Source organism: Rhinatrema bivittatum, chromosome 2, assembly GCF_901001135.1.
Source record: "Rhinatrema bivittatum chromosome 2, aRhiBiv1.1, whole genome shotgun sequence".
Classification (NCBI taxonomy): domain Eukaryota; kingdom Metazoa; phylum Chordata; class Amphibia; order Gymnophiona; family Rhinatrematidae; genus Rhinatrema; species Rhinatrema bivittatum.
Window position 1 is genome coordinate 42,695,671 of NC_042616.1, and position 25,205 is coordinate 42,720,875.

General features: G+C 47.3%; 1 protein-coding gene across 1 annotated transcript in view; it reads left to right on the plus strand.

The window, feature by feature from the left end:
• The window catches only part of LOC115085975 (zinc finger protein 850-like), a 67,707-nt gene that overhangs the window by 28,050 nt on the left and 14,452 nt on the right, over window positions 1-25,205 (plus strand). The window contains exon 5 of the mRNA XM_029592560.1: window positions 3,014-3,016. Within this exon, the coding sequence (XP_029448420.1) occupies window positions 3,014-3,016 (3 nt within the window). The remainder of the gene's footprint in view (window positions 1-3,013; window positions 3,017-25,205) is intronic.

A 25,205-nucleotide genomic window follows, 5' to 3' on the forward strand; every position in this document is an offset into this window, starting at 1 on the left:
ATCAACCTACATATATGTGCAGAATCACCTCTTTGCCTACAATTGCATACACAGTCCTTGGCAATTTTCTGAAAGCACATTTATGCACATAAATTCAGGTTTTGTGAGCGTAGATGTTTTTGAAAATCAGGCCTAGAAGAGACTCCCATTCCCCCATGCCTCACAACCCCACTTGATAAAGGAATCTCAGGCAGAGTTTCATCTACCTTAGAAAATAACAGAAAATTTGAAGGGAACAGAAAATAGCAGGTAAAAAGAGGAGAACTAACCTCCATAGTAAATATGTACAAGACAGTTACAGAATCTGAAATTATTACTACTTCTGTCCTATAACGGCCTAATTTCCCAGGAGAGTCCTGGACTGATCTTGCTTTTATCTTCTGGCTTTTCCTGATCCCTTTCATTTCCATGACTCTCCTTTCCCCATCTCCCTTACCCAATCTAGGTCACATCTCTTCATATCTCTTCTCTGCTTTTTCGTATCCTTCCACTCGTTTTGTATTATCTATTTTTTTCTTTCACCCCTGATCATGAGGAAAAGGAGATAGCAGGTAAAGAAAGGAGAGGAGAACTAATTTCCATAGTAAATATGTTTTCCTAGCTTGTGGACAGATGGACTCAGGACCAATGGGTTTATGCTCCCCTGCCAGCAGATGAAGATGGCACAAGCTGACGTCACCGAATATATAATCCTGCAGTGACCCCAGCCTGCCAGTATTCTCAGTCTCCAGCAGATGGTGGACGTACATCTCGCTTTTGGGATTGCTTTGAGCTTTTTTGAAAGGAGAAATTTGAATTCTAAATTCAGGAAAAGAAAGCCCCGCTCTCCTCTGGTGAAACCTAAAGGTCCCATCCTCACTTGAGAATTCCTGAGACGATTTCCCATGGTCCCTCATAGGTGTGCCTTGGTCTGGCAGCTGGGTTTTCTGGCGTGAACTTAGCTGCTAGTTCAGCTGAAAGGCAGTGGGTACAGGAGGCTGAGCGCGGTGTTGACAGCATTTGCCCTCTCCCCTCACAACCGGAGTCTGTCTATGTACTCAGCCGGTAAGTGCTGAGCTCGGGTAAGGTTTAAAAAAAAAAAAAGAAAATTTTACTTGAATCAGAGACAGAAGGGTTTTGGGACTTCCTCTGGTGTCCGTTTTTGGCTCGCCGTGCCAAAGTTCATTCCCCTTCCCATTGGGGTTGAGGAACTGGGCAGCCTGGTGGGTTGAGCTGCCCCTAGTGGGCTTGGTCCCACACTTAGGCTTTTTTTCTTGCACGCCGTGTGTTGGCCATGGTGCCTGTTTTTGCTCGTTCTTGTGCATGTTCTGCTGCCCTCTATACCCCATCGGTGTGCGGTGTGTCAGCTCTGCACATGCATCATGCGCCCGGATTTTGGGCGTACTTTTTATGTGCACACATTTTTTTTTGTGTGTTTAACTTGGCGCACAGGTTGTGTGTGCACCTTGCTGTGCTTTCTTCTAGGTGTTTATTTTTTGGGCGCATTTCATTTTTGAGAGCAAGCTATTCCAACACATGTTTACCGCAGCGATGGCACCGGTAAGCAAGAAGCCTAAGCATCTTCCTATTTTATTGCCTGTCATATTAGGGCTTCTCAGCCTGGCTTCTGGGAGAGTTTATGTATTTATTTAGACAGTTTGTATACCGTCGTTCCATTTATAGATCACAACAGTTAACAAAGTGACATTCATAGTTATAACTTAACAGACAAACAATGGTTACAGATGTGGTATTCCTGTACAGGCATTAATATCTAGAGAGATTTGTATTACATATTAATAACTGGTCTAGTACCTAAGGTAATGAGTATGGGGATTTCAAATAAGTTAATTTTCCACCTCATTTATCCTCTCAATGGGTACATTTTCAAGTTTTGAATATTATTTTAGTCATTCTTGGCTTTTTGGCTCTCTATTTTCTGGTGTTTTAAGTTAGTTTATATGCATTTTTGAATAGCCATGATTTTAGTTCACATTTGGATCTCTTTCTATTAGGTAAAATGTGTAGCGTCTCGGGCAGAGAATTCCATAGCTTTGGGCCTGCTACAGAAAACACCTGATCTCTTATTTGTGTTACTGTGTGCTCCTTATTGTTGGAATAGTCAGTAGTCCTTTATTTTGTCTTCCTCAGATGTTGCTAAACCTGGCTCTTCCCATTCTGATGATGGATTGGTCTCGGCCTTGACCGGGAGGACGCCACTTCTTGGTTCTCCCTTGACTGGCTCATCTGTTGGCAAGGGCAGTTCTGTGGGACCAACTCCAGTTCCTTCTGAGCTTGGTCTGGACCCGGCTGCATTTTCTTGGGTGGAATTTTTTCAAGGCTTGCAAGCCTTTCTTTAGGCACAGTCCTCCGCTTTCCCTTTTTCTGTTCGGTTGAACCCTCAGCCGGTGGCTCCTTCCTCTTCTAGTCTTATCCTTACGTGCAGGGGCTCGCCATGGCTCCCTGCGGGTGTTTCCAACAGGAATCCAGATGGCACTGATGATGAGGTTGATCTGGATTCCCTGGAAGATGGGGAAATTCCTCCAGGACTGGAGCTCTATTGAACCATGTTGCGGTTCTTTCATAGCGATGAACTGCCGGCCCTGATTTCCCAGACTTTGAAACAGCTGGATGTTCCTGGTTCGGATGCTATGTCAGAGCCAAGGAAGAATCCCATTTTGTTTTCCTTATGTAAAGCCTCTTGTATTTTTCTAGTGATGGATGCCATCCAGGAATTGATTGATCTGGAAAGGGACGCCTCAGAGGCAAATTTTAAAGGGGATTGGACATTTGAAGGCCTGTATTCCCTGGATCCAGCTGTGAGAGAGTGTTTGCGTTTTCCCAAAGTGGATGCTCTGGTATGTGCCATGTCTAGGCAGATGACTATCCCCATAGAGGGAGGAGCAACCTTGAAGGATGTTCATGTTAGAAGGATTGAAGCTATTCTTAAGCAAGCCTTTGAGGCAGTGGTGATTTAAATTTACAGATTGCCTCCTATTGCACCCTAGTGGTGAGATCTTGTCTTCTCCCTCAGGAGGTTGATAAGTCTGGAGGGAATTCCAGAGTGGTTATGGAGCCTGCTGATGCCTTTTTAGCAGACGCAGGCTGTGATTTGGTCCAGACCTCGGTCAGAGGAGTGGCTTCGGTGATAGTGGCCAGGCGTCAATTCTGGTTGCAAAATTGGTCAGCTAACACAGCTTTCAAAGCCAATTTTACCAAGATGCTCTTTAAAGGCTCGCTCTTGTTTGGGAGCAAGTTGGAGAAACTGGCCAGTAAGTAGGGCGAGTCTCTGGTGCCTCGGTTGCCTGAGGATAACAAACAATTACAGTGCCCCTTTGGTATGAGGGGTCATTTCTGGGGTTCCAGGCATTTTCCTCTCTACAGAAGGACGTCCTTTCAGCGGACTCAGCCTTTTGGTAGGTCTCAGTCCTTTCATCACCAGCAGCCCAAGAGAGGAGCGGGCTCGGGTGGTGGACCTTCCCAAACTTCCCAATGAAGGTTTGTTGACCCACCTTCCGGAATAAGAAATAGGGGAACGTCTCTCTCTCTCTCTTTTCATAGGTGGATCGAAATCACTTCGGACCAGTAGGTCCTGGAGGTGATACACAAAGGGTATGCACTGGAATTTCACAGTATTCCTTGGGATGTGCTCATGGTGTTCCCTTGCCACTCACCGCAGAAGAAGCAGGCAGTGGAGTTCATGCTTTAAAGGCTCCTCACACTGAGGGCTGTGGTTCTAGTGCCCACATCTCAAGAAAGTATGGGGCTAGGGGGAGACCAAGATGGCTGCCACCTGAACTACACGCTGAAGAAATGCTCCTCCGTTTTTCCTTTAAACTTTGCCTCCTATAAAAGAAATGTCTCCTACAAAGAGGAAGGCTCGGCTGAGGGAGATTTCAAGCTCCTCTCCCGTTTCCGAGCATTCTCAACCCCGGATTGAGACCACCTTCATGGCACCCCTGCTTGCAATGCCGGAGGGGAGAGCCGCTATGGAATCAGACGCCGAGTGATTGTTTGCTGAAGGTGTATCACTCAGCCCCAGCACGCCGACTGTGCCTCCACTTCTATTCACAACTATTTTTAATTTACCTGCAGAAATTTTGTCCCCTCAAGAATCGTGACAAAGAAGAGAGAAGATCATTCAGATCCCGAGAAGGGATACCACTGTGGTTTCAGCTTCGGTAAATCCATTTGGAACGGATTCCACGGTTTCCCTCCTGGCCTCGAACTTGTCTGGAGCTATAGTTGGTGGAAGCAATCCTGCGGGTAAGGGAGATGGGACTAACCAGGCATGCCCATTGTTAAAACCTGTTCTTGAGAAGCCTGGGAGTGATAACTTTGGACTTGGTCTGGAGTGCTTTAGATTCCTGAGAGAATGTTATTACCTCTTTAATAGCTTTATCTATGGACACTAATCATCGTGTCTTAGCTACAGGAGGTCAAGTTGATTTATTTGGTGTAAAAATAGGTGATTTGGAAACAAGAATTTCAACTATGGAGACAGTGCAACATAAATTAGTTCAATCTGATATTTATTCAAAAAAATTGGAAAATATGAAAAATACCTTAAGGATTTTGAACTTCTTTCTCCTAAAGATTTATTTAAGAATTATTTGGTTCAAATTCTTAAATTTCCACCAGAAGCAAACCCCACTATAACCAAGGCCTATTATCTTCCTATATCGGATGAAGGGATTCCTAAGGACTCTGAACCGGATTCAGTTCCAGATTTGTCAGACATATTAGAGTTGTCTCAAGAGACATGTATTCAGAAAAGGGCAACTCTGCTAATCACTTTTGCCTTTCTACCTGAGAGAAATTCAGTTTTGAAATTTTTCCTTTTGAATTGATATCTGTTATTTCATGGTCAAAAAGTATGGATTTCCTAGCGTGTAGCCAGATGGACTCAGGACCAATGGGTATAGTGTACTCCTGATAGCAGATGGGAGACGGAGTCAAATTTCAAAGCTGACGTCACCCTACCTATACATGTGCAGGTAGCTTAGCTCTTCAGTATTTCTCTGTCTCCTAAGCAGATGCGGACACTATCTCACACTCTAGAATAGAGTTAGCAATTTTAAAACAAAGAAGAACATTTACCTCAAGAAGACAAGCCCCGCTCTCCTGTGGTGATACCAAAGGGTCCCTTCCCCAGTCGAGATTTCCTGAGGTGATTTCCGAGATCCCTCAGAGGCAAGCCTCGGTCTGGTAGCCGGTTCCCGGCGTGGACTTAGCCCCCAGGGTGGCTGAGAGGCAGCGGGTGCAGAATCGAGCACGGCGGTGAAGGTAATTCCCTCTCTCCCCACAGCCGGAGAACGCCCGGCCCGAGACCAGGAAACACCGATACTAGGTAAGGTAGAAACCTTCTCTTAAGTCCCCGGTCTCCGAGGCTCGAATAGCCGCTCAGTTTGTCCCTTCCAGCAACTGCTAATTTCAGGTTGAGCAGCTCCTTTTGAGCTAGGCCCCGACTCAGTGAGAGGGTCCACACACGTGGAGAGCCTCCTGGGGGGGGGGGTCACCATCTTGTTGTTCTGATCGTCGGTACCATTTCCCCCGCTTGTCCGCACAACTGACCCGTGCGCATAACAGCCCGCATAAGTGACCCGAGCACACAAATAGTTCCATGTGCACATCTTGCCAGGCACGCACATCTTTGCGCATTCTGCACACACCTAAGCCTCCCGGCGCACATACCTATGCGCACAGATGAGCTTGAAGCCCTCCACGCGCACAAACCATGGCACCGCCTGCCAAGAAGACCAAGGGACAATTCCTCTACCCAGTCTGCCATCTGAGAGCTGCACAACCTGAAGTGGCCTCCTCCCTATGCCAACAGTGCTAAGAGGCTCAGGGGGAACCAAAGCAAGGTCCCCCCACAGCCAATAGAGAGATCCAGATCCACTGATGATAGTGCCTCGGACCTCTGTATCTCCAACTCGGGTCGTCAGCACAGCCAAGAGCTGCCTGCAGCCCTCCCAGTCACTGGAGTACCTGGGAGTCTGGTTCAACACCAAGCAGGACAAGGTCTTCCTTCCCCCTCCAAGGATAAGGAAGCTGATGGGTCAGCCGCGAAAACTGTTGACCTATGCTCACCCCAAGGTATGGGACTACCTCCAAGTCCTCGGCCTCATGACGTCAACCTTGTAAGTCGTACTATGGGCAAGGGCCCACATGTGACCACTACAACGGTCCCTACTGACACGATGGAACCCAACGTCCCAGAACTCAGTTCGCCTTCCACTACTAGGAGAAGTTCGAAGCCAGCTCCGATGGTGGCTACAGGAAGACCACCTAAGCAAAGGAGTAAACCTATCCCCGCTGAACTGGATCTTGCTCAACATGGATGCGAGTCTGCGAGGATGGGGAGCCCACTGTCAGGAACTGACGGCCCAGGGACAATAGAACCAGGAAGAGGCAGGATGGAACATAAACCGCCTGGAAGCTCGAGCAGTCTGCCTACGATTCGCCCACAGACTCCGGGGCGAGTCTGTCAGAGTCATGTCGGACAATGCCACAACCGTTGCCTACATCAACCGCCAGGGAGGAACCAGAAGCCGACAGGTGTCCCTGGAGATAGACCCCCTCATGGCGTGGGTGGAAATAAACCTGCAAGGAATCTCAGCCTCCCACATCGCCAGAAAAGACACTGTCTTTACGGACTACCTCAGCAGAGAGAGCCTAGACCCAGGGGAATGGACGCTGTCGACCACAGTCTTCCAGTTGATAGTAAACCGCTGAGGGACCCCAGCCATGGACCTACTGGCAACCCAGTCCAACACCCAAGTTCTTCAGCCGCAGATGAGAACTGTAATCCTGGGGAATCGACGCCCTCATCCAGACCTGGCCACAGGAAGACCTGTTGTACGCATTTCCCTCATGGCCACTACTGTGCAGGATCATCCGCAAGATAGAACACCACAGGGGACTAGTACTTCTAGTGGCCCCGGATTGGCCAAGACAACCATGGTACGCAGTCATGCAAAGACTTCTTGCAGGGAACCCTCTGTGCCTGCCGCCACACAGGGACCTTCTCCAGCAAGGACCGATTCTCTCTTACAGTCTGGCCCTTGAGAGGACTCGCCTGAAGAAGAGCGGATACTCTAAGGCGGTGATTAACACCTTGCTTCGAGCATGCAAGTTCTCCACATCACTAGCCTACATACGAATATGGAGAGTATTCGAAGCCTGGTGCAAGGACCGCGAGATTCTCCCACGGACAGTCAAAATCCCCACTGTCCTGGAATTCCTGCAGGACGGTTTGAAGCAGGGGTTGTCTCTCAACTACCTCAAGGTTCAGGTGGCTGCGCCGGCCTGCTTCAGAGCCAAAGTGGACGGCATCAGACTATCAGCCCATCCAGATGTTTCCTGCTTCCTGAAAGGGGTTAAACAACTCCGACCACCCCTAAACTGGCCGGTGCCCCTATGGAATCTAAATCTAGTACTAGACTTCCTAGCGGGAACTTCCTTCAGACCACTAGCCTCCTGACCTTGAAGACTGCATTCCTGGTGGCAATATATTCAGCGCGTCGCATCTCCGAACTTCAAGCGCTATCCTGTCGGGAACCGTTTCTCAGGTTCACACCGGGAGCCATACAGCTACACACTGTCCCCTCCTTTCTACCGAAAGTGGTTTCTCAGTTTCATCTAAACCAAACCATCTCGCTGCCATCTCCAGACGAACATAAGGACTCTGAAGACTCACGCCTTCTTCGCCATCTAAATGTCGGCAGACTCCTAGTCCGATACCTGAAAAGATCGGAATCTGTGCGAAAGACAGAACCACCTGTTACATCCTTCACAGCGGGAAGAAACAGGGGAAAGTGGCCTCGTGGGCAACCATAGCCCGCTGGATCAAAGAAGTAATCAAGGCGGTCTACGTAGAGGCAGGGAAGCCCCCACCTCTACAAGTCAAAGCCCATTCAGCAAGGGCCCAGGCAGTGTCCTGGGCAGAAACCAGGATGCTGTTGCCCACCGAGATTTGTGTAGCAGCGACGTGGTCCTCCATACACACCTTCTCCAGGTTCTACTGCCTGGATGTCCAGGCCCGGGAGGACACAGCCTTTGTAAGGGCAGTATTAAGTGGGCCACGGGCAGCCTCCCGCCCTGTTCGGGAGTAGCTTTTGTACATCCCATTGATCCTGAGTCCAACTGACTACACGCTAGGAAATGGAGAAATTACTTACCTTATAATTTCGTTTTCCTTAGTGTAGACAGATGGACTCAGCACCCCGCCCATGGCTGCCCAGGAACCTCGGGTCACAAACCCAGAGTCTAAGACAGGCAATGATAAGCCATGTATTACCCCTAGTTCAAGACACCTACATTTTGCCAGGTGTCAGCGTTACTCAGTTGAGTGCACTGGCGGTCTCCAACTTGGAAATCAGTTGAACGAGTCCTAGCTAATCAAGTTATTAAAGAACACATATATCCACAATAGCTTTTCGAGGAGAATACTGAAGAACTAAGCTACCTGCACAGGTATATGTAGGGTGACGTCAGCTTTGAAATTTGACTCCGTCTCCCATCTGCTATCAGGAGTACACTATACCCATTGGTCCTGAATCCATCTGGCCACACTAAGGAAAACGAAATTATCAGGTAAGTAATTTCTCCATTTTTCCCAATAACACCAAGACAACTCAAGAACGAAGGAGAAAATTTCTTTCTATGAAATTGGAAGTGTTAAGCCGTGGAGTGAATTTTAATTTGAGATTTTCATGCAAATGTTTGCTAAGTTATCAGAACTCAAATTTTTTGTTTTTTGAGCCCTCACAGCTACGGGTATTCCTGGACTCCCATTCCTAATGTTCCTCACAGATTGTTCAGCTAGAATTGATTTTTGGGGGTGGAAGCTCAGGATATTATAATGTGAAATTTTGTTTCTTATTATTATCGCACTTGATATTATTGGTCTCCCCATTTCCTAAAATTATGAGATAAATTTTTTGAAGGGGTTTAATCTTTCTTTTTGTATTGTTTCTACATTCTGTATGATTACGAAATTTATCTCAATTACTGGTACAAATATTACTTGTTATTGTGTTTAAAATTCTATAAAAATAAAAAAAAAAGTATGAGGCAATATTCCATTTATTTTGTTGTGCCCAAGAAAGAGGGCTCCTTTTTGTCCCATCTTAGATCTCCAGAGGATCAACCATCACTTGAAGGTGACTCATTTTTGAATAGAAGCCTTACTCTCTGTAATAATGGTGCAGTCAGGGGAATTTCCGGCCACCTTGGATCTGTCAGAGGCTTACCTTCATATTCCCATCCGATTGGAACACCAATGCTTTCTACACTTTGTGGTGTTGTGGCATCATTATCAGTTTTGGGCGCTGCCTTTTGGTCTCGCCACCATTCCCAGAATATTTTCCAAGATTATGATAGTGGTAATGGCGGCCTTGTGAAAAGAAGGAATTCTGGTGTACCCGTATATGGACAACTGGCTGATTCGAGCCAAGTCTCAGGAAGAGAGCCGCCTAGTGACACACAAGGTGATCTCCTTATTGCAGGAGCTCAATTGGGAGATGAACCTGACCAAAAGTAATCTTCAGCCGTCCCAGTCAGAGTATCTGGGGGTCTGGGTTGACACGGGTCAGGTCAGATTTTTCTTACTGGAAATTCGGATCCAGAGATTGATGTCTCAAGTGTGTCAGTTGATGAACACCATACACCCGACGGTGTGGTCCTTCCTACAGGTACTCTGTTTGATGGCAGCTACCCAGAAAGTGGTGCCGTGTGAAAGATGCATATGTGTTCTCTTCAGTACTCTCTGCTATCTCATTGGAACCCGCAGTCTCAGGATTATGCGGTTCGGCTCCCCTTGCCGATGGAAATCTGCTCCCACCTCCAGTGGTGGTTGCAGGAGGATCATCTGAGAATGGGAATTCCCTTGTCCTCTCTGGCCTGGTTAGTACTCACGACAGATGCAAGTCTCTATGGTTGGGGGGCTCGCTGTCTGGAGTTACTGGCCCAGGGGCGCTGCAATGCCATAGAGTCCACTGGAACATCAATCACCTGGAGGCCCAGGCGGTATGGCTGGCATGCCTAGTTCAACCACAGGCTGTAGAATCAAGTAGTTCGCATGATATTGGACAACGCAATGACAGTGACCTATATCAGTTGCCAGGGAGGAAGGAACCAAGAGCCAGCAAGTGTCGCATGAATTAGACCAGCTGATGGAATGGGCGGAAGGTCATCTGCAGATGATCTCAGCTTCTCACAGTGCAGAAAAAGACAACGCAAGAGCGAACTTTCTCAGCAGGAAGAGTCTGGACCCAGGAGAGTGGGTGTTGTCAGCCGAAGGGGTTTCACCTGATTGTGGATCTCCAGAGCCTTCCGTTCCTAAACCTGTGGCTACTTCTCAAAATGCGAAGGATCCTTGGTTCTACAGTTGCAGGAGAGATCTGTGGTCCCTGGGAATAGACGCTGTCATACAGTTCTGGCTGGAAGACAGATTGCTTTATGCCTTTCCTCCGTGGATAATTTGCAAGATTGAAGGCCACAGGGGGCTAGTACTCCTGGTGGTGCCAGACTGGCCCAGCCATCCATGGTATGTGGATTTATGACGACTCCTGGTGGAGGCTCCCCTTCGTCTTCACCGCACATGGATCTGTTTCAGCAGGGACTGGTTCTTCTCAAGGATCCGACTCTATTCTGTCTTACGGTTTGGCCCTTGAGATAGCTTGCCTGTTAGTGTGGTTATCCCTCTGCTGTGATTGCCACTTTACTCCGTGCTCACAGGTTCTCCACTTCCTTGGCTTATGTGCAGGTTTGGAGAGTTTTTGAGGCCTGGTGTGAGGAGCAGGGTGTTCTTCCTCGTTCAGATCCCTCTCATTCTGGATTTTTTGCAGGATGGATTGAATAAAGGCTTGGCCCTTAATTCCTTGAAGGTGCTAGTTGCGGCTCTTGCCTGTTTTCAGAGGCCTGGTGAATGGTGTTTCCTTGTTATCTCATCCTGATGTTGCACATTTTTTGAATGGAGTGAAGCACCTTAGGCCTCCCTTGAGGTTACCAGTTCCATTGTGGAGTCTTAATTTGGTGCTGGACTTTTTGGCAGGCCTTACGTTCTGACCAGTGTGTAGCCTTTCCTTACAGTTGTTGACTTTGAAGACTGTTCCTGGTTTCTATATGTTCTGCGCACCGGATTTTTGAACTGCAGGCATTGTCTTGTGAGGAGCCGTTCCTTCGGGTGACTCCAGGGCCGTTACAGCTGCATACTGTTCCATCCTTCTTGCCCAAGATAGTCTTGTACTTTCATTTGAATCAGTCCATCTCCTTGCCATCCCTGGATAAGGTCAGGAATGCAGAGGCGCTCCTTGTATGTTAAGCGTCTTGTGTGGTATCTGGAGGTTTCTGAGTCTTTTCGAAAGACAGATCAGCTGTTTGTTCTCCATGGCAGGAATAAGCAGGGTGCTCTGGCTTCGCGGGCTACCATAGCTCGTTGGATTAAGGGAGGTAGTCACAGTCTCATATGTGGCTGCTGGAAAGGCAGGTTAGGTCTCATTCCACCAGGTTAGGTCTCATTCCACTAGGGCTCAGGCAGTGTCATGGGCGGAGGTTAGTCTGTTGTCTCCCGTCGATATCTACCGAGCTGCGACGTGGTCCTCACACATTCTTTCCAGGTTTTATCGTCTGGATGTGCAGGCCTGGGAGGATGTAGCTTTTGCATGTGTGGTGTTGACTGGACCACGGGCAGCCTCCCACCCTGTTGGGGAGTAGTTTTGGTACATCCCACTGATCCTGAGTCCATCTGTCTACACGCTAGAAAATGGAGAAATTACTTAGCTGATAATTTTGTTTTCCTTAGTGTAAACAGATGGACTCAGCTTCCCACCCTCTGCTGCCACATTAGTGTGCCAATAGTCCTCCTGTGGAGCTCTGGATCCTAAGGGATTACTGGTAAGTGCTCATCCAGTCCCTAGCTTGGGGTACCTAGAATCTTATGTGAGTTCAGTGTTTAAAGTTGTTTGAGTACAGTTCTGGTTACCTGTTTTTAATCAAGTTTTTTGCTAGTCTGTCCACAATTGCTTTTGAAGAGAATACTGGCAGGCTGGGGTCACTGCAGGGTTATGTATACTGTGACGTTAGCTTGCTCCGTCTCCATCTACTGGCAGGGGAACATAAATCCACTGGTTCTGAGTCCATCTGACTACACTAAAGAAAACAAAATTATCAGGTAAGTAAATTCTCCAGTTGTTTAGTACCTGAAAGTAATCCATTTCAAAGTCCCTGAAACAGCAGAATGTAATCAAATAAAATAAATAAACTTAAAAAATGGAACAACAATGGGACATATTCTTCACAGGCATATAACACAGCACACAGTCAACCTGCAGACCCATCAAAAATGTATTGCATTATGTATCTAATTACTAAAAACTTAACAGAAATAAAAGGCTGAAAACTGCTTCCAACATATTTGATAATCTGAAATTTCCCTAATTTCTAATGGAATACACTTTGGGTAAGAGAGAAGTAGTATTTAACATGAAAGAATTCCGTTAAATTATTGAGCAATGCGAGGGGAAGATTTAACTAATAAAACTTCAGCAAGGGCAGGGGTGGTGTTTCTTTGCACCCCGTTTGTTGGAACCACCTACTTTCACATTTTCCCACGGCAAAAATCTCAGGGACATATTAGTTCATTCGTCCCTGAGTAACAACACTGCAGTTGACAAATTAATGGGGCATTTTCACGTAGATAAGCATCTGAATTAGCCATGCTGTCTGGGTATGTCTTCCGTGCCAATAGGTGGTGGAGCTCTCTCTAAGTCTAGTAAAGTCTTTCAGCTAGGAGCTCCCTCCTGCATGCTGCCAGTATTGCCTCAGGCTCCTCAGTCAGTTTTTTTTTTCCGCACGACTGTTAGCCTTTCGGAGCTCCTCTCTCCTGAGAGAAACTGAAAATTGTGAGGAAAAAAGTTTCAAAAGATTTGACAAAAGTTAAAAGAAAGATCACAAAACAACAGCAGTTTTAACATCTCTGAGATCTGCTGAACGATGCCTCGTCCAGACTTTAAATTTTGTTCATGTGGCAAAATTATGTCGGCCACAGATGGCCATTCATCTTGTTACCTCTGTCTCGGACCTCTCCTTGATCAGAAGAACCGTGAGGACTGCGGACATATGTCCCCACAAGCTCAAAGACAGAGAGCTGCAAAGATTCAAGACTTGCAGTCCAGAGCTTCAGGCTCTTATGCCACTTCTGAAGCCTCTGTTCGCTCCTCTCCAGATCCTAAGCAAAGACAGAAGGACCAGTCATCGAGGAGAGCTGCTTCAGTCTACCCCCACCCCAGGTCAGGACACCCTCCTGTGACCGCTAGCCGAGAATCGGTTCAAGGAGCAGGGGATGCGTCGGTGACATTGCGTCCGCGTGCTTCACCGACGCATTCGACTACATCGATGCATTGACGCTCTGGAGATAAGAGAGCCGACGCCATATTAAAGCATGGTCTTACCGACACACTGACGCATCCCTCATACTGCGTCGAAGAAGCATCGATCCAACGCGCCATTGATGCATTCGACATCGACACAGAGAAGATATTGCGACGCAATCTGCTTCAAGCGACGCACCTGCAACGCAACCCACTCCTGTCGATGCACTGGGGATTCCCCTGATGCAGCCAACTCCTAAACTTCCAAAGAAACATCATTCTGGTCATAAAGGAAAGAAACCAGTTTCAACAACCTTGCCAATGGAATCCGAGGGCGAGTTATCACCAATACGCCTTTCGGACACATCACTATCATGTGGATCATCGTCTTCTGCTTCTGTATCATGGTGCACAGATTCCAGGAAATTTTGTGCCTTCACAACTACCATTAAAGCCTGCACCATCTCAACAACCATCTACGTCGGAATTAGTGACACAAGCAGGGTCTCAAATCACCACCATTCTTAATCAATTATTACAGTCGGTAACAACATCGACAGTACCACCTACTAATCTTCCACAACAACCATTATCTGTTCCAGAAAATCCAGCATTACCTGGTACGGCGCCAAAACGCCTTCCACCTCCACACTTACCAATTACAGAGGACATTTTGGACTCGGACACTACCTCAAACTCCTCAAAGGGTTACCCCTCTGATCCGCCAGACTTACCTCCACAACCTTCTTCCCCTCTGAGGACCTCTCACATTCTCAATTTATTGAGAAAGTTGGTCAGATATTGAATGTTGAAACAAAGAGGATCCCAGATCCCCGACAAGAAATGTTGGGCATCCTGAAAATATTTGATGTTCCCAATGAGCCAGTGGCTTTGCCACAACACCAGGTTTTAACAACCTTAATGGAAAAAGCATGGGATACTCCTTTATCCACTCCCCCAACATCTTGGAAAGTGGATATTAAATACCGGATGAAGGATTCAGCCTTTCATGCTGCAGTTCAACTTCCACATCAGTCATGGTTGAATCTGAGATGCAGAAAGTTCGGAAGGCAAAGATACATTCTTACACTCCTCCAACTAAGGAAAATAAATCCCTAGATGAATTTGCTAAGACGTCCTTCCAATCCATAATGCTCAATGCCAGGATACAAAATCATCAGTTTTATATAGCCCAATACTTATTTGAGAGCCTCCAGGCACTAAAACCGCACCTACAACAGGCATCCCAACTTTCTCAATAAATTGAGAATCCTCAGCCAGCAAAACCCACATCGGGTTTTTAAAGGTTGTTCTGCCGCCACCACCACCAGTGGGAGGGAGATTATCCAATTTTCTTCCAACTTGGACCAAGAGAACATCGGATCAATGGGAACTATCCATAATACAACAAGGATATTCTCTCCATTTCTCCTCCCTTCCCACCCTTCCACACCGAATCCATCAAAAAGCTTTCACATCTCACAAATCTCATCTTCTGCAAGAAATACAACTTCTCTTACAAAACAAGTGCATTCAGAAGATACCTTACCCGGAGAAACATCTCAGGTTTTTACTCTCAATATTTCCTAATTACCAAGACATCAGGAGGTCTACGGCCAATCTTAGACCTCCGCCAACTCAACAAATTTCTTCAAACAGAGAAATTGAAAATGACTTCTCTCAAATCCATTCTCCCTTTTCTTCAGCCCAAGGATTGGATGTGTTCACTGGACTTGAAAGATGTTTATGCACACATACCAATGCATCCCAATTCCAGATGTTACCTATGTTTCCAGATGGAAGATCAACACTTCCAATACAAAGTCATTCCATTTGGCCTTTCCTCTGCCCCAAGAGTATTTACCAAATGCCTAGCAATGGTGGTGGCGCACCTTCGACTACAGGGGATACAGATATTCCCTTATTTAGACGATTGGCTGATAGTAGCAGGCAATCAAGCACTATTACGAAACAATCTTCTTCAAACAATTTCATGCCTAGACAATCTAGGTCGTCTCATCAACTATGAAAAATCAAATCTAGAACCCACTCAGACTTTGCAATTCATAGGAGTCCTCATAGACACAGTCCAAGACAGGGCATTCCTGCTGCATCCGAGAGTGCTAACTCTCTCAACGTTAGCTACAACTCTTCTTCGCACTACGACTGTACCAGCGCGCCAGGTCCTCACTGTTCTTGGACATATGGCTGCATCCATTTATGTGCTTCCAAATACACACCTCCATATGCGCCGCCTCCAATGGGGGTTGAAGCATCAATGGGACCAATTTCTCCAACCATTGTCTACCCCCCCCCCAAATATCTCATTAACCAACAGCATGAAACAGGATCTGGAGTGGTGGATACTTCTAGAAACACTGCAAGCGGGCTCCCTCTTACGGCCCATTATGACATCAGATCCTACTAACTACAGATGCATCCCCCACAGGATGGGGAGCACACTTAAACTACTTACAAACACAGGGTCAGTGGACTTCATACGAACGGACACTGCACATAAACCTTCTGGAACTACAAGTGGTACGTTACGCCCTTCGAGCCTTCGAAAACTTCCTTCGGGACAGAATTGTAATAATTCACACGGACAATCAAGTTACAATGTTTTATATCAACAAAGAAGGAGGGTCCGGTTCATGGAACCTATGCAAGGAAACGGTTCAGATTCTGGAATGGGCCCATTGCAGACTCATATCCCTACAGGCGACTTACCTATCAGGCATTCACAATTCAAGAGCAGACAAACTCAGAAGGATATTTCACCCCAACGAATGGGAGCAAAACCCAGAAGTGACCAGCCACATATTCTCGGGCTGGGGTCTCCCATCCATAGACCTCTTTGCAACAGAAGTCAACACAAAACTAAAGACCTTTTGCTCAGTTTACCCGAGCCCACACAGACCTGTGCACGTGGCCTGGAGGATCTCGGACTTATGCGCAAAATTAAGAAAGTTGGCGATCACTACGTGCGGCCGTTCATCCTCCCGCCGCTTAGGCCCGAGCCGGTGCACCCTTTCCATGCGCAACAGGCCATGCTTACTGGTAAGAGAAAGAGCTTGTGTTAGCCAGGTCTCGAGAAAGATCGACAATTGAGCCTCTGCCAGGGATTCGGGTAGACCGACAAACCTTAAATTTGACCGCCGAGAGTGGTTCTCGAGATCGTTGAGCCGTTCTTCCTGTTTAGTGAGGGAGGCCTTCAGCGTCATGATTTCCTCCTGAACGGAGCGCAGGCCATCCTGATTATCAGAGGCCCGTTGCTCCACTTCTACAATGTGCTGTTCAAATTTTGTCATGCCCGTGGTAAGTTCAGACAGTTGAAGTGAAATATTTTTAAGCTCCGGTTCAAGAGCGTCTACTAATGCTGCTTTTAAATTGGCAATCATAGCCATAGAGGAGACATCGGGGCGCCACCATCTTCTTCTGCCGGCAGGTCTACGGGCCTGAGCTTCTCTTTCTCCTTTTCCTTGTCTTTCTTAGTGAGTCTGGTCGTCATTCTGTAGAAAAGAAATTGCTGGGAGGCTAGTGCAGAGATGTGATCTTTAGCGTGGATCCCAAATGCTGATTTGGCTAGTGTGGATGGGACTAGATGAGGGGATCAGTCCTCAAAAAGGGTTTGTGCGTCTGCACCCTTCAGAGTATCATGTGATCTTCTCTCCTCAACCCGTCTTAAACCCAAATAAACAGGATCAGTCCTATTAGCAGGACCAACTTTCACAATGTAATGTTTGGACAGCTGTGAGATGGCCCTGCACTAACCAAGCATGCTGCCGCGGCCGACCCAGCCTTTAGGCATGCACGCACAGCGTGTGCCGTCCTTTACAGGCCTCTACGGCAGCAAACCTCTCCTGAGGTGCCTCCAGATGTTGTTACGCAGTGGTGTATTTAAACCCTTGCTGCTGTCCTCTGCCTGCCTGAGGAAGAGGTCCCCTGCCTAGCCTACAGTGTGTGTTGCTTGTGGGGCTCTTTATTGTGGTGTTTGTGCCTTACCCTGCCTCTCTCTCTCTCTCTGCCTTACCTTGCCTTTGTCTTGTTTTTGCCTTGTCTTGCTTAGTCCATGTCCTGTGTTGCCTGGTCTGTGTCCTGGTCCTTGTCTTGTCCATCCCCCTGCCTTGTTTGTATCTTGTCACTCCTCCCTGTCTTTCCTGGTCTCCCAGTGTCCTGTCTGTCTTGCCTGTTTCTCTGGTACAGACCAATGCTACAGACCCCAACCACGCTCCTGCCTGCTACTGACATCTGCTATGGACCTCAACCATCCGCTTTGCCTGCTGCTTGCCTTGAGCTTGGCCTGAACCTGGAGTCCATCTGTGTGCTACCAGACCTGTCCTCAGCCCATTTCTTTCCATCCACTCTTAAAGGATACCCGCCTCAGTCTTACTATCCCCTGGAACTCAAGGGCTCAACCTACGGGAAATGGGGCTGGGTTAGGTGAAGCTCCAGTTCAGTCCCAGTAAGGGCATGTCTGCCAGCTGGCAGTGTGACATTAGAAGGTTTGCCGACTAGGCAGCATGTACCACACCACAGCACAAGGGCTCACAACTGCGACACACAGCAATATTAGCCAGATGATGAGCACCTGAAGATTCAGTCAGTGGTTATGATGCCCTTGGAGCAGTCTAGGACTGTGGTAGGCCGGAGAACAGACCAGGCTAGAGTCTGGTCTGCTTTTCACCAGTTTATTTATTAGAAGTATAGTAAAACAGGAACAAAATGGCTGCTTACCGCAGCAGACTTGACAAGGCAAGAACACTTTCAAAGAAACACAGCACTCAACTGCAGCTTCTTTCTTCTTCCTGGGAGCCTGCCTCACTCTCTCAGTGTCTCAACTTTTTATCCCTTGGCTCAGGGAACCGCCCTCACCCGAGGATCCCTTTCCTGTCTGTCTTAAGGTGGACCGGGCCAGATAGCTGGAGCTGGTCCCTTAAGGGAATCTGAGGCTTTCTGTCATGTACTCTATCACAGTGGTACAGACACAAACTTCAGGTGTGTACGTACATCATGGCTCACAGAGAAAACAATCCCTTCAAAAGCTGAACTGCCCCCAACACAGTACTATAAACCCGGAAGGGAGACTCCATAGGGCTCTCTTTCTCACCATCACCAAACACTGAAGCAGAAAATGTGGCTGGAAGAGGTGAATACTCACAAACACCTGCAAAGTCATGCAAATGATCTCCCAATAAAATTTCTCTGAGACCCATCGCTTTGGCTGGAGAGAGAAGGGCTTTCTCACAGGACAAGCAGGATGGTAGTCCTCACATATGGGTGACATCATCAGGATGGAGCCCAATCACGGAAAACTTCTATCAAAGTTTCTAGAACTTTGACTGGCCCCTACTGGGCATGCCCAGCATGGCACTAACCCTGCAGCCAGCAGGGGTCCCCCTTCAGTCTTCTTTTTTCCGCACAGCAGTAGCCTCGCGGTTTAGGAGCTCTGAAGAGATTCCTGACAGGAATTTTCCTCACGGAATTAACTAAAGTTAAATTGCCCCACAGGGGTCCCTCCTCTAACTTTTCTCAGGCCGCGGTTCTCCGGTAAGTTTTTTGACCGTCTACCGTCGATTACCGTCGAGTTTGGCCCTCGCGGCCTACTGGCCGTCGACTGTACCGCGGCTCGATTTTTTTTCTGTGGCCATGGCGTCGGGATTCCGTCGGTGCCCGGACTGTACTCGCACCATGTCGATAACAGACCCCCATGGAGTCTGTGTAATGTGTTTAGGCCATGAGCATGATGTCCTGATTTGCACCAAATGTGCCCTCATGACACCAAAAGGTCGCAAAGCCAGAATGGAGAAGATGGAACTCCTCTTCCGTGCTCAGACCCCCGACGCCGTCCATCACATCGACGTCATCGGAACCGGCACCGTCGACTTTGCGCCAGCATCGTCCACTGACCGTCCGCCATCAACGTCTTCATGGCCATCGACGCCCGCTACTCCCCCTCAGGATCAAGGGGATCGCAGGGAGAAACATCGCCATCGACATCGCAGGACTCGGACCGTCGAGGGAGCGAAATCAATATCCTCGCCACCATCTAAGAAGCCTGTCCAGGAAAGGCACCGACCATTCCTGCGACCGGGTCACCGAGGCCACCCTCACCCGATCGGGGTTTGGGAGTCGCGATTCCGCCTGTAAAGGTGGTCCCTCCGACTGTGCCTCTGCCTCCCTCTTCTCCGGAGCCGGGGCTTCTTGCCCCAGGTCTCCGAGAAGAACTGGACCGGCTGGTTTAGGAGGCCATCGACAAGGCGATGCAACGGCTCCAGGTTCCTCTGGCACCGACACCGGCACGAGAGTGGAACCGGTCACCGATCCAATTGCGGCAGCACTGGCACCGCTGCTATCCCGGAATGAGGCGCTCATGACGGCCCTTCCACTGGTGGTTCCCGGGTCTCCGATGGCTCCGGTGCCCTCCCCGTTGACAACTTCATCGGGAGGAGAAACACTGTTCCGCATTCCTCTTTTGGGAGTTCTGCCTCAGCCATCAATGCCAATTCGTCCCTCGCCACCGATTCAACCATCGGTGCTGATACGTCCATCGGCGCCATCGAGGCCTTCGATGCCAGCACCGATGCCTTCCACGCCATCTTTGGTGCCCCCGGTGATTCCTCCGATTTTCTCGGAGCCTCGACTGGGGCCTTCAGGTATCCAACCCCCTTCTCGTCCTACAGGTCAGTCTGCTGATCCTTATGACACCTGGGGTGATGATACTTCCACAGACACCGATGACTTACCTTCACCTCCTTCTCCTACTGAAAGTAGAAAGCGGTCTCCTCCAGAGGATCTTTCTTTCATTAATTTTGTGAAGGAAATGTCTGAGTTGGTCCCTTTCCAACTTCAGATGGAACAGGATGATAGGCACCAGATGATGGAGTTGCTTCAATTCCTGGATGCCTCCAAAGTGATCACTTCTATTCCCATTCATCAAGTTCTTCTTGACCTTCTCAAAAAGAACTGGAGAACCCTGGATCCATTGCTCCAGTACACAGAAAAGCTGACACTACCTATTTCGTGCAGTCAGCCCCTGGCTTTCAAAAATCTCAGCTCGACCACCACTCAGTTGTGGTAGAGTCAGCTCAAAAGAAGGCAAAAATGTTGAAGCCTCACTCTTCTACTCCACCTGTTGAGACTGTTGAGACTCATCCAATCGAACCTAATTTCAACTTAATTAACTCTGACCACCCAACAGGTTAATCAACAACTTTGACATCTCCTTAATTTTTCAATCTCTCTTAAATTGGCAGGTTTTATTTATTTATTTTTATTCATTTATTTATTTTATTCTTTTATTTTTCACTGTTAATTTACTATCGCCTTCTCACCATTCCAAGTTGTATTATGTCCCTGTTTTATTGTAACTGCTATTTTTTCTTTTAGCACTTGTTAATGTTTCATATTATTTTTTCTTTTGTCACACCTTGTTAATTGTAAACCGGCATGATGCGATTCCCATCGCGAATGCCGGTATAGAAAAAACTCAAATAAATAAATAAAATGCATTGGACTCTGAGGTCACAATGGGTTCAAGCTGTTCAGCCTCTGTCCACCATTGTCCACATCACAAACTCACTCCGTCTGTCTCTCGCCTGGTGGGAGGATCAGAACAATCTCCTCCAGGGACTGCCCTTTCAGGTGCCGGATCCTCAACTCATTCTCACCACCGATGCTTCCAACCTTGGCTGGGGAGCCCACGTGGATGATCTACAGACACAAGGGTCTTTGTCTCCAGGGGAAGCCAAACACCAAATAAATTTCCTGGAACTTCGAGCAATGCAATATGCTCTCAGGGCTTTTCAGGAATGCCTATCAAATCATGTCATCCTGATTCAGATGGACAACCAGGTGGCCATGTGGTACATCAACAAGCAGGGAGGCACAGGCTCCTTCCTTCTGTGCCAGGAAGCTGCGCAGATTTGGGCGAAAGCCCTCTCCCACTCGATGTACCTCAGGGCCACCTACTTGCCGGGAGTGGACAATGTCTTGGCAGACAAACTGAGTCGCGTCTTCCAGCCACACGAGTGGTCTCTCAACCCCTCGGTAGCGACCTCAATCTTCCGACGATGGGGATACCCCCAGACAGACCTCTTTGCGTCCCCTCAGAACCACAAAGTCAACAATTACTGCTCCCTCATTCGGAGCGAGCGCTCTCAGCCCAGAGATGCATTCTCCCTCTCATGGGCAACCGGTCTGCTCTATGCATTCCCTTCATTTCCTCGTCTCTCAAAGACTCTCGTGAAGCTACGTCAGGACAAGGGAACCATGATCCTGATAGCACCTTACTGGCCACGCCAAGTATAGTTCCCCATTCTTCAGGATCTCTCCATCCGCAGTCTCATTCCCTTGGGAATGGACCCGCATCTGATCACTCAAAACAATGGATGCCTCCGCCATCCCATTCTTCAGGCCTTGTCTCTGACGGCATGGATGTTGAAAAGTTGATCCTTCAACCACTTAACCTTTTAGATTCGGTTTCTCGTGTCCTGATTGCCTCATGGAAGCCTTCCACAAGAAAATCTTATTTATTTTATTTATTTTGGGTTTTTCTATACCGGAAGTTCCTGTATAATATACATATCACTCCGGTTTACAAGGAAAATAATTAACTATCGCCTCGATGGGTGGTTTACATTGAACAGATAAACAATTTAACAGTTAATTATAACGGTTTACATTGAACAGATAAACAATTAAACAATTTAACAATTAATTATTACTGAGCATAGTTTAACAATTAATTATTACTGAGCATAGTTTAAATAAAGAAAACATGAAGGCCTATATTTATAGGCTTATACTTATAAATGGAAAAGTTACACATCATGGTGCACCTCTCAGTCCCTTGATCCCTTTTCCTGTCCAATCCCAAGGTTTTTGGACTATCTCTGGCATTTGTCAGAATCAGGTCTAAAGACCTCTTCCATTAGGATGCATGTCAGCACGGTAACCGCCTTCCACAAAGGTGTCGGGGATGTCCCTATATCGGTACAACCCCTTGTAACACGCTTTTTGAAGGGCTTGTTGCATATCAAGCCACCTTTACGTCCTCCGGCCCCTTCTTGGGACCTTAATCTGATTCTCGGTCGGCTCATGAAACCACCATTCGAGCCTCTGCACTCCTGTCACCTAAAATATCTCACATGGAAAGTGATTTTCCTTTTGGCTATCACTTCAGCTCGCAGGGTTAGTGAGTTACAGGCCCTAGTTACCTATCCGCCTTACACTAAACTCCTGCAGGACCGGGCGGTACTCCGTACTCGCCCTAAATTTTTACCTAAGGTAGTTTCGGAGTTTCACCTTAATCAATCCATCATATTACCTACCTTCTTTCCCAGGCCCCATTCCAATCCAGGGGAACAGGCTCTGCATACCCTTGACTGTAAACGGGCTCTAGCTTTCTATCTAGCCCATACAGTTGCCCACAGGAAGAGCACTCAGTTATTCGTCTCTTTCCATCCCAACAAATTAGGGCAACCTGTGGGTAAACAGACTCTCTCCTCCTGGTTGGCGGACTGCATATCTTTTTGCTACCAGCAAGCAGGCATTCCTTTTCAAGACTGTGTTAAAGCACACTCTGTGAGGGCCATGGCGACTTCAGTAGCACACCTACGATCTGTGCTGCTTCCTGACATTTGCAGGGCTGCCACCTGGAGTTCTCTCCATACCTTCGCAGCCCACTATTGCTTGGACAAAGCCGGAAGACAGGATTCCATCTTCGGCCAGTCTGTCCTGCGTAACTTATTTCCAACGTGGCGTACCCACACCCTTCTGCCTGCCCGGTGGGGTTCAGGATGCCCTCTACCAAATTCCACCCTGTTGCACGCCGTTGGGTACATTTGATGCATGTTCGGACATCCTCGGCTCGGTACTCACCCATATGTGAGGACTACCATCCTGCTTGTCCTGTGAGAAAGCAAATGTTGCTTACCTGTAACAGGTGTTCTCACAGGACAGCAGGATGTTAGTCCTCACGAAACCCGCCCGCCACCCCGCGGTGTTGGGTTCGTAAGGTTTGTTTTATTTTTTCGTCACTGCCTGTAGCTATCAAATAAGACTGAAGGGGGACTCCTGCTGGCTGCAGGGTTAGTGCCATGCTGGGCATGCCCAGTAGGGGCCAGTCAAAGTTCTAGAAACTTTGATAGAAGTTTTCCGTGATTGTCCATCCTGATGATGTCACCCATATGTGAGGACTAACATCCTGCTGTCCTGTGAGAACACCTGTTACAGGTAAGCAACATTTGCTTTCTTGATGACATCAACACCTCCCCTGATCACAGTAGGAAGCCACCAAAACCCCTAATTTTTGAGCCCAAAATAATTTACATTCCTTCCCCCAGTGACTTTAATGGGAAACAAATAACTAATCGGCATGAAAAATGAATATATGTTTGGTCCTAAAATGAACTGAATAAAATGAATCATTTCTATAATATATACAAGTGTAGTCATCTCTTGCTGTTGGGAATGAGAGAGTAAACAAGTGTGCATGCGAGAGAGAAATGATTGATCACTATCCCCCATGTTATGTATCAGCAGTTGCTAGTACCCAGTCGGACTCGTCCTGTCCCTGGCATGCAGGCGGCTGATCAGACCGCCGTATTCCTGACAGTGAGCCAGAAAGCTGAGTTGCACAACCTGATTAACAAGAACATATTTATCCTACACTTGCTAAGACAGGATATAGGTCTGCAAGTTCTTCTAATGACAGAGCAATGAAAGAGAATGCTGTATTTAACCTCAAGCAGCTCTGAACACACAATGTACCTTCCTTAGAGAAACATTCTATCCAAATTATGTTACACTATTCCAAGAAAATTCACCCTGAAGTGATATTCCCATCTGGGCAGCTTTGAATATTATTATTTCTTGTTTTACCACCTTTATAGTTAAAATCAAAACAGTTTACAAATTAAAATACATCAAGAAAAAACATATAGCACATCCAAATTAATAAAACATGATATATATATATATGGAATCAATAAAAAAAAAATCACAATAAAATTAAATGCCAGAAATAAAACATTCTGTTCCAATTGAATAAAGCATGCATCCATGATACTGTCCCCATTGCTTGACCTTATAAGAACATAGGAAATGCCATAACTGGGTCGGACCAAGGGTCCATCAAGCCCAGTTTTCTGTTTCCAACTGTGGCCAATCCAAGTCACAAGAACCTGCAAGTACCCAAACATTAGATAGATCACCCGCTACTATTGTTTATTAATTACAGTAATAGTTTATGGATTTAGCCTCAAGGAACTAATCCAAACCTTTTTAAAACCCAGTTACACTAACTACTGTAACCACATCCTCTGGCAATGAATTCCAGAGTTTAACTATGCACTGAGTGAAAAAGAATCATTCTCCAATATTAGCAGAAGTTTTTTTCACACTTGCAAACATCTTTATGGATGCTATTTCCACTGCTATATTTACGAAGTTTCAGGGAGAAGCCACTGAGCAGTTTGCTTGCATTCATGGTTTCTGGACTAAAAATTACTTTTCTGGCACAAAGGATCCTTTGCTTAGAATCTGGACCATTAGGGCTGTGAGCTCGCCCAGCAGGAAGACAAAACTTCCTTCAGCCTCCTTCCTACGAGCTCTGTCAGGGCTTAGACGGACATTGAGGAAACTCTATTGGTAGGACAATTTGTACATATGTTACAATAATGTGTCTGCCCACCAGCGACATCATCAGTGTGCGCCGGGTAAGAGGCGGAGCTACTCTGCTGCTTGCAAAAAGCCCGGCAAGGAAGGCTGAAATAGACTTTCTTTCCTGCGGTCTTCTAGTTGGAGCTCCCTCTCTCCCCCAGCGCTGCAAGAGGCAAACACTCAGAG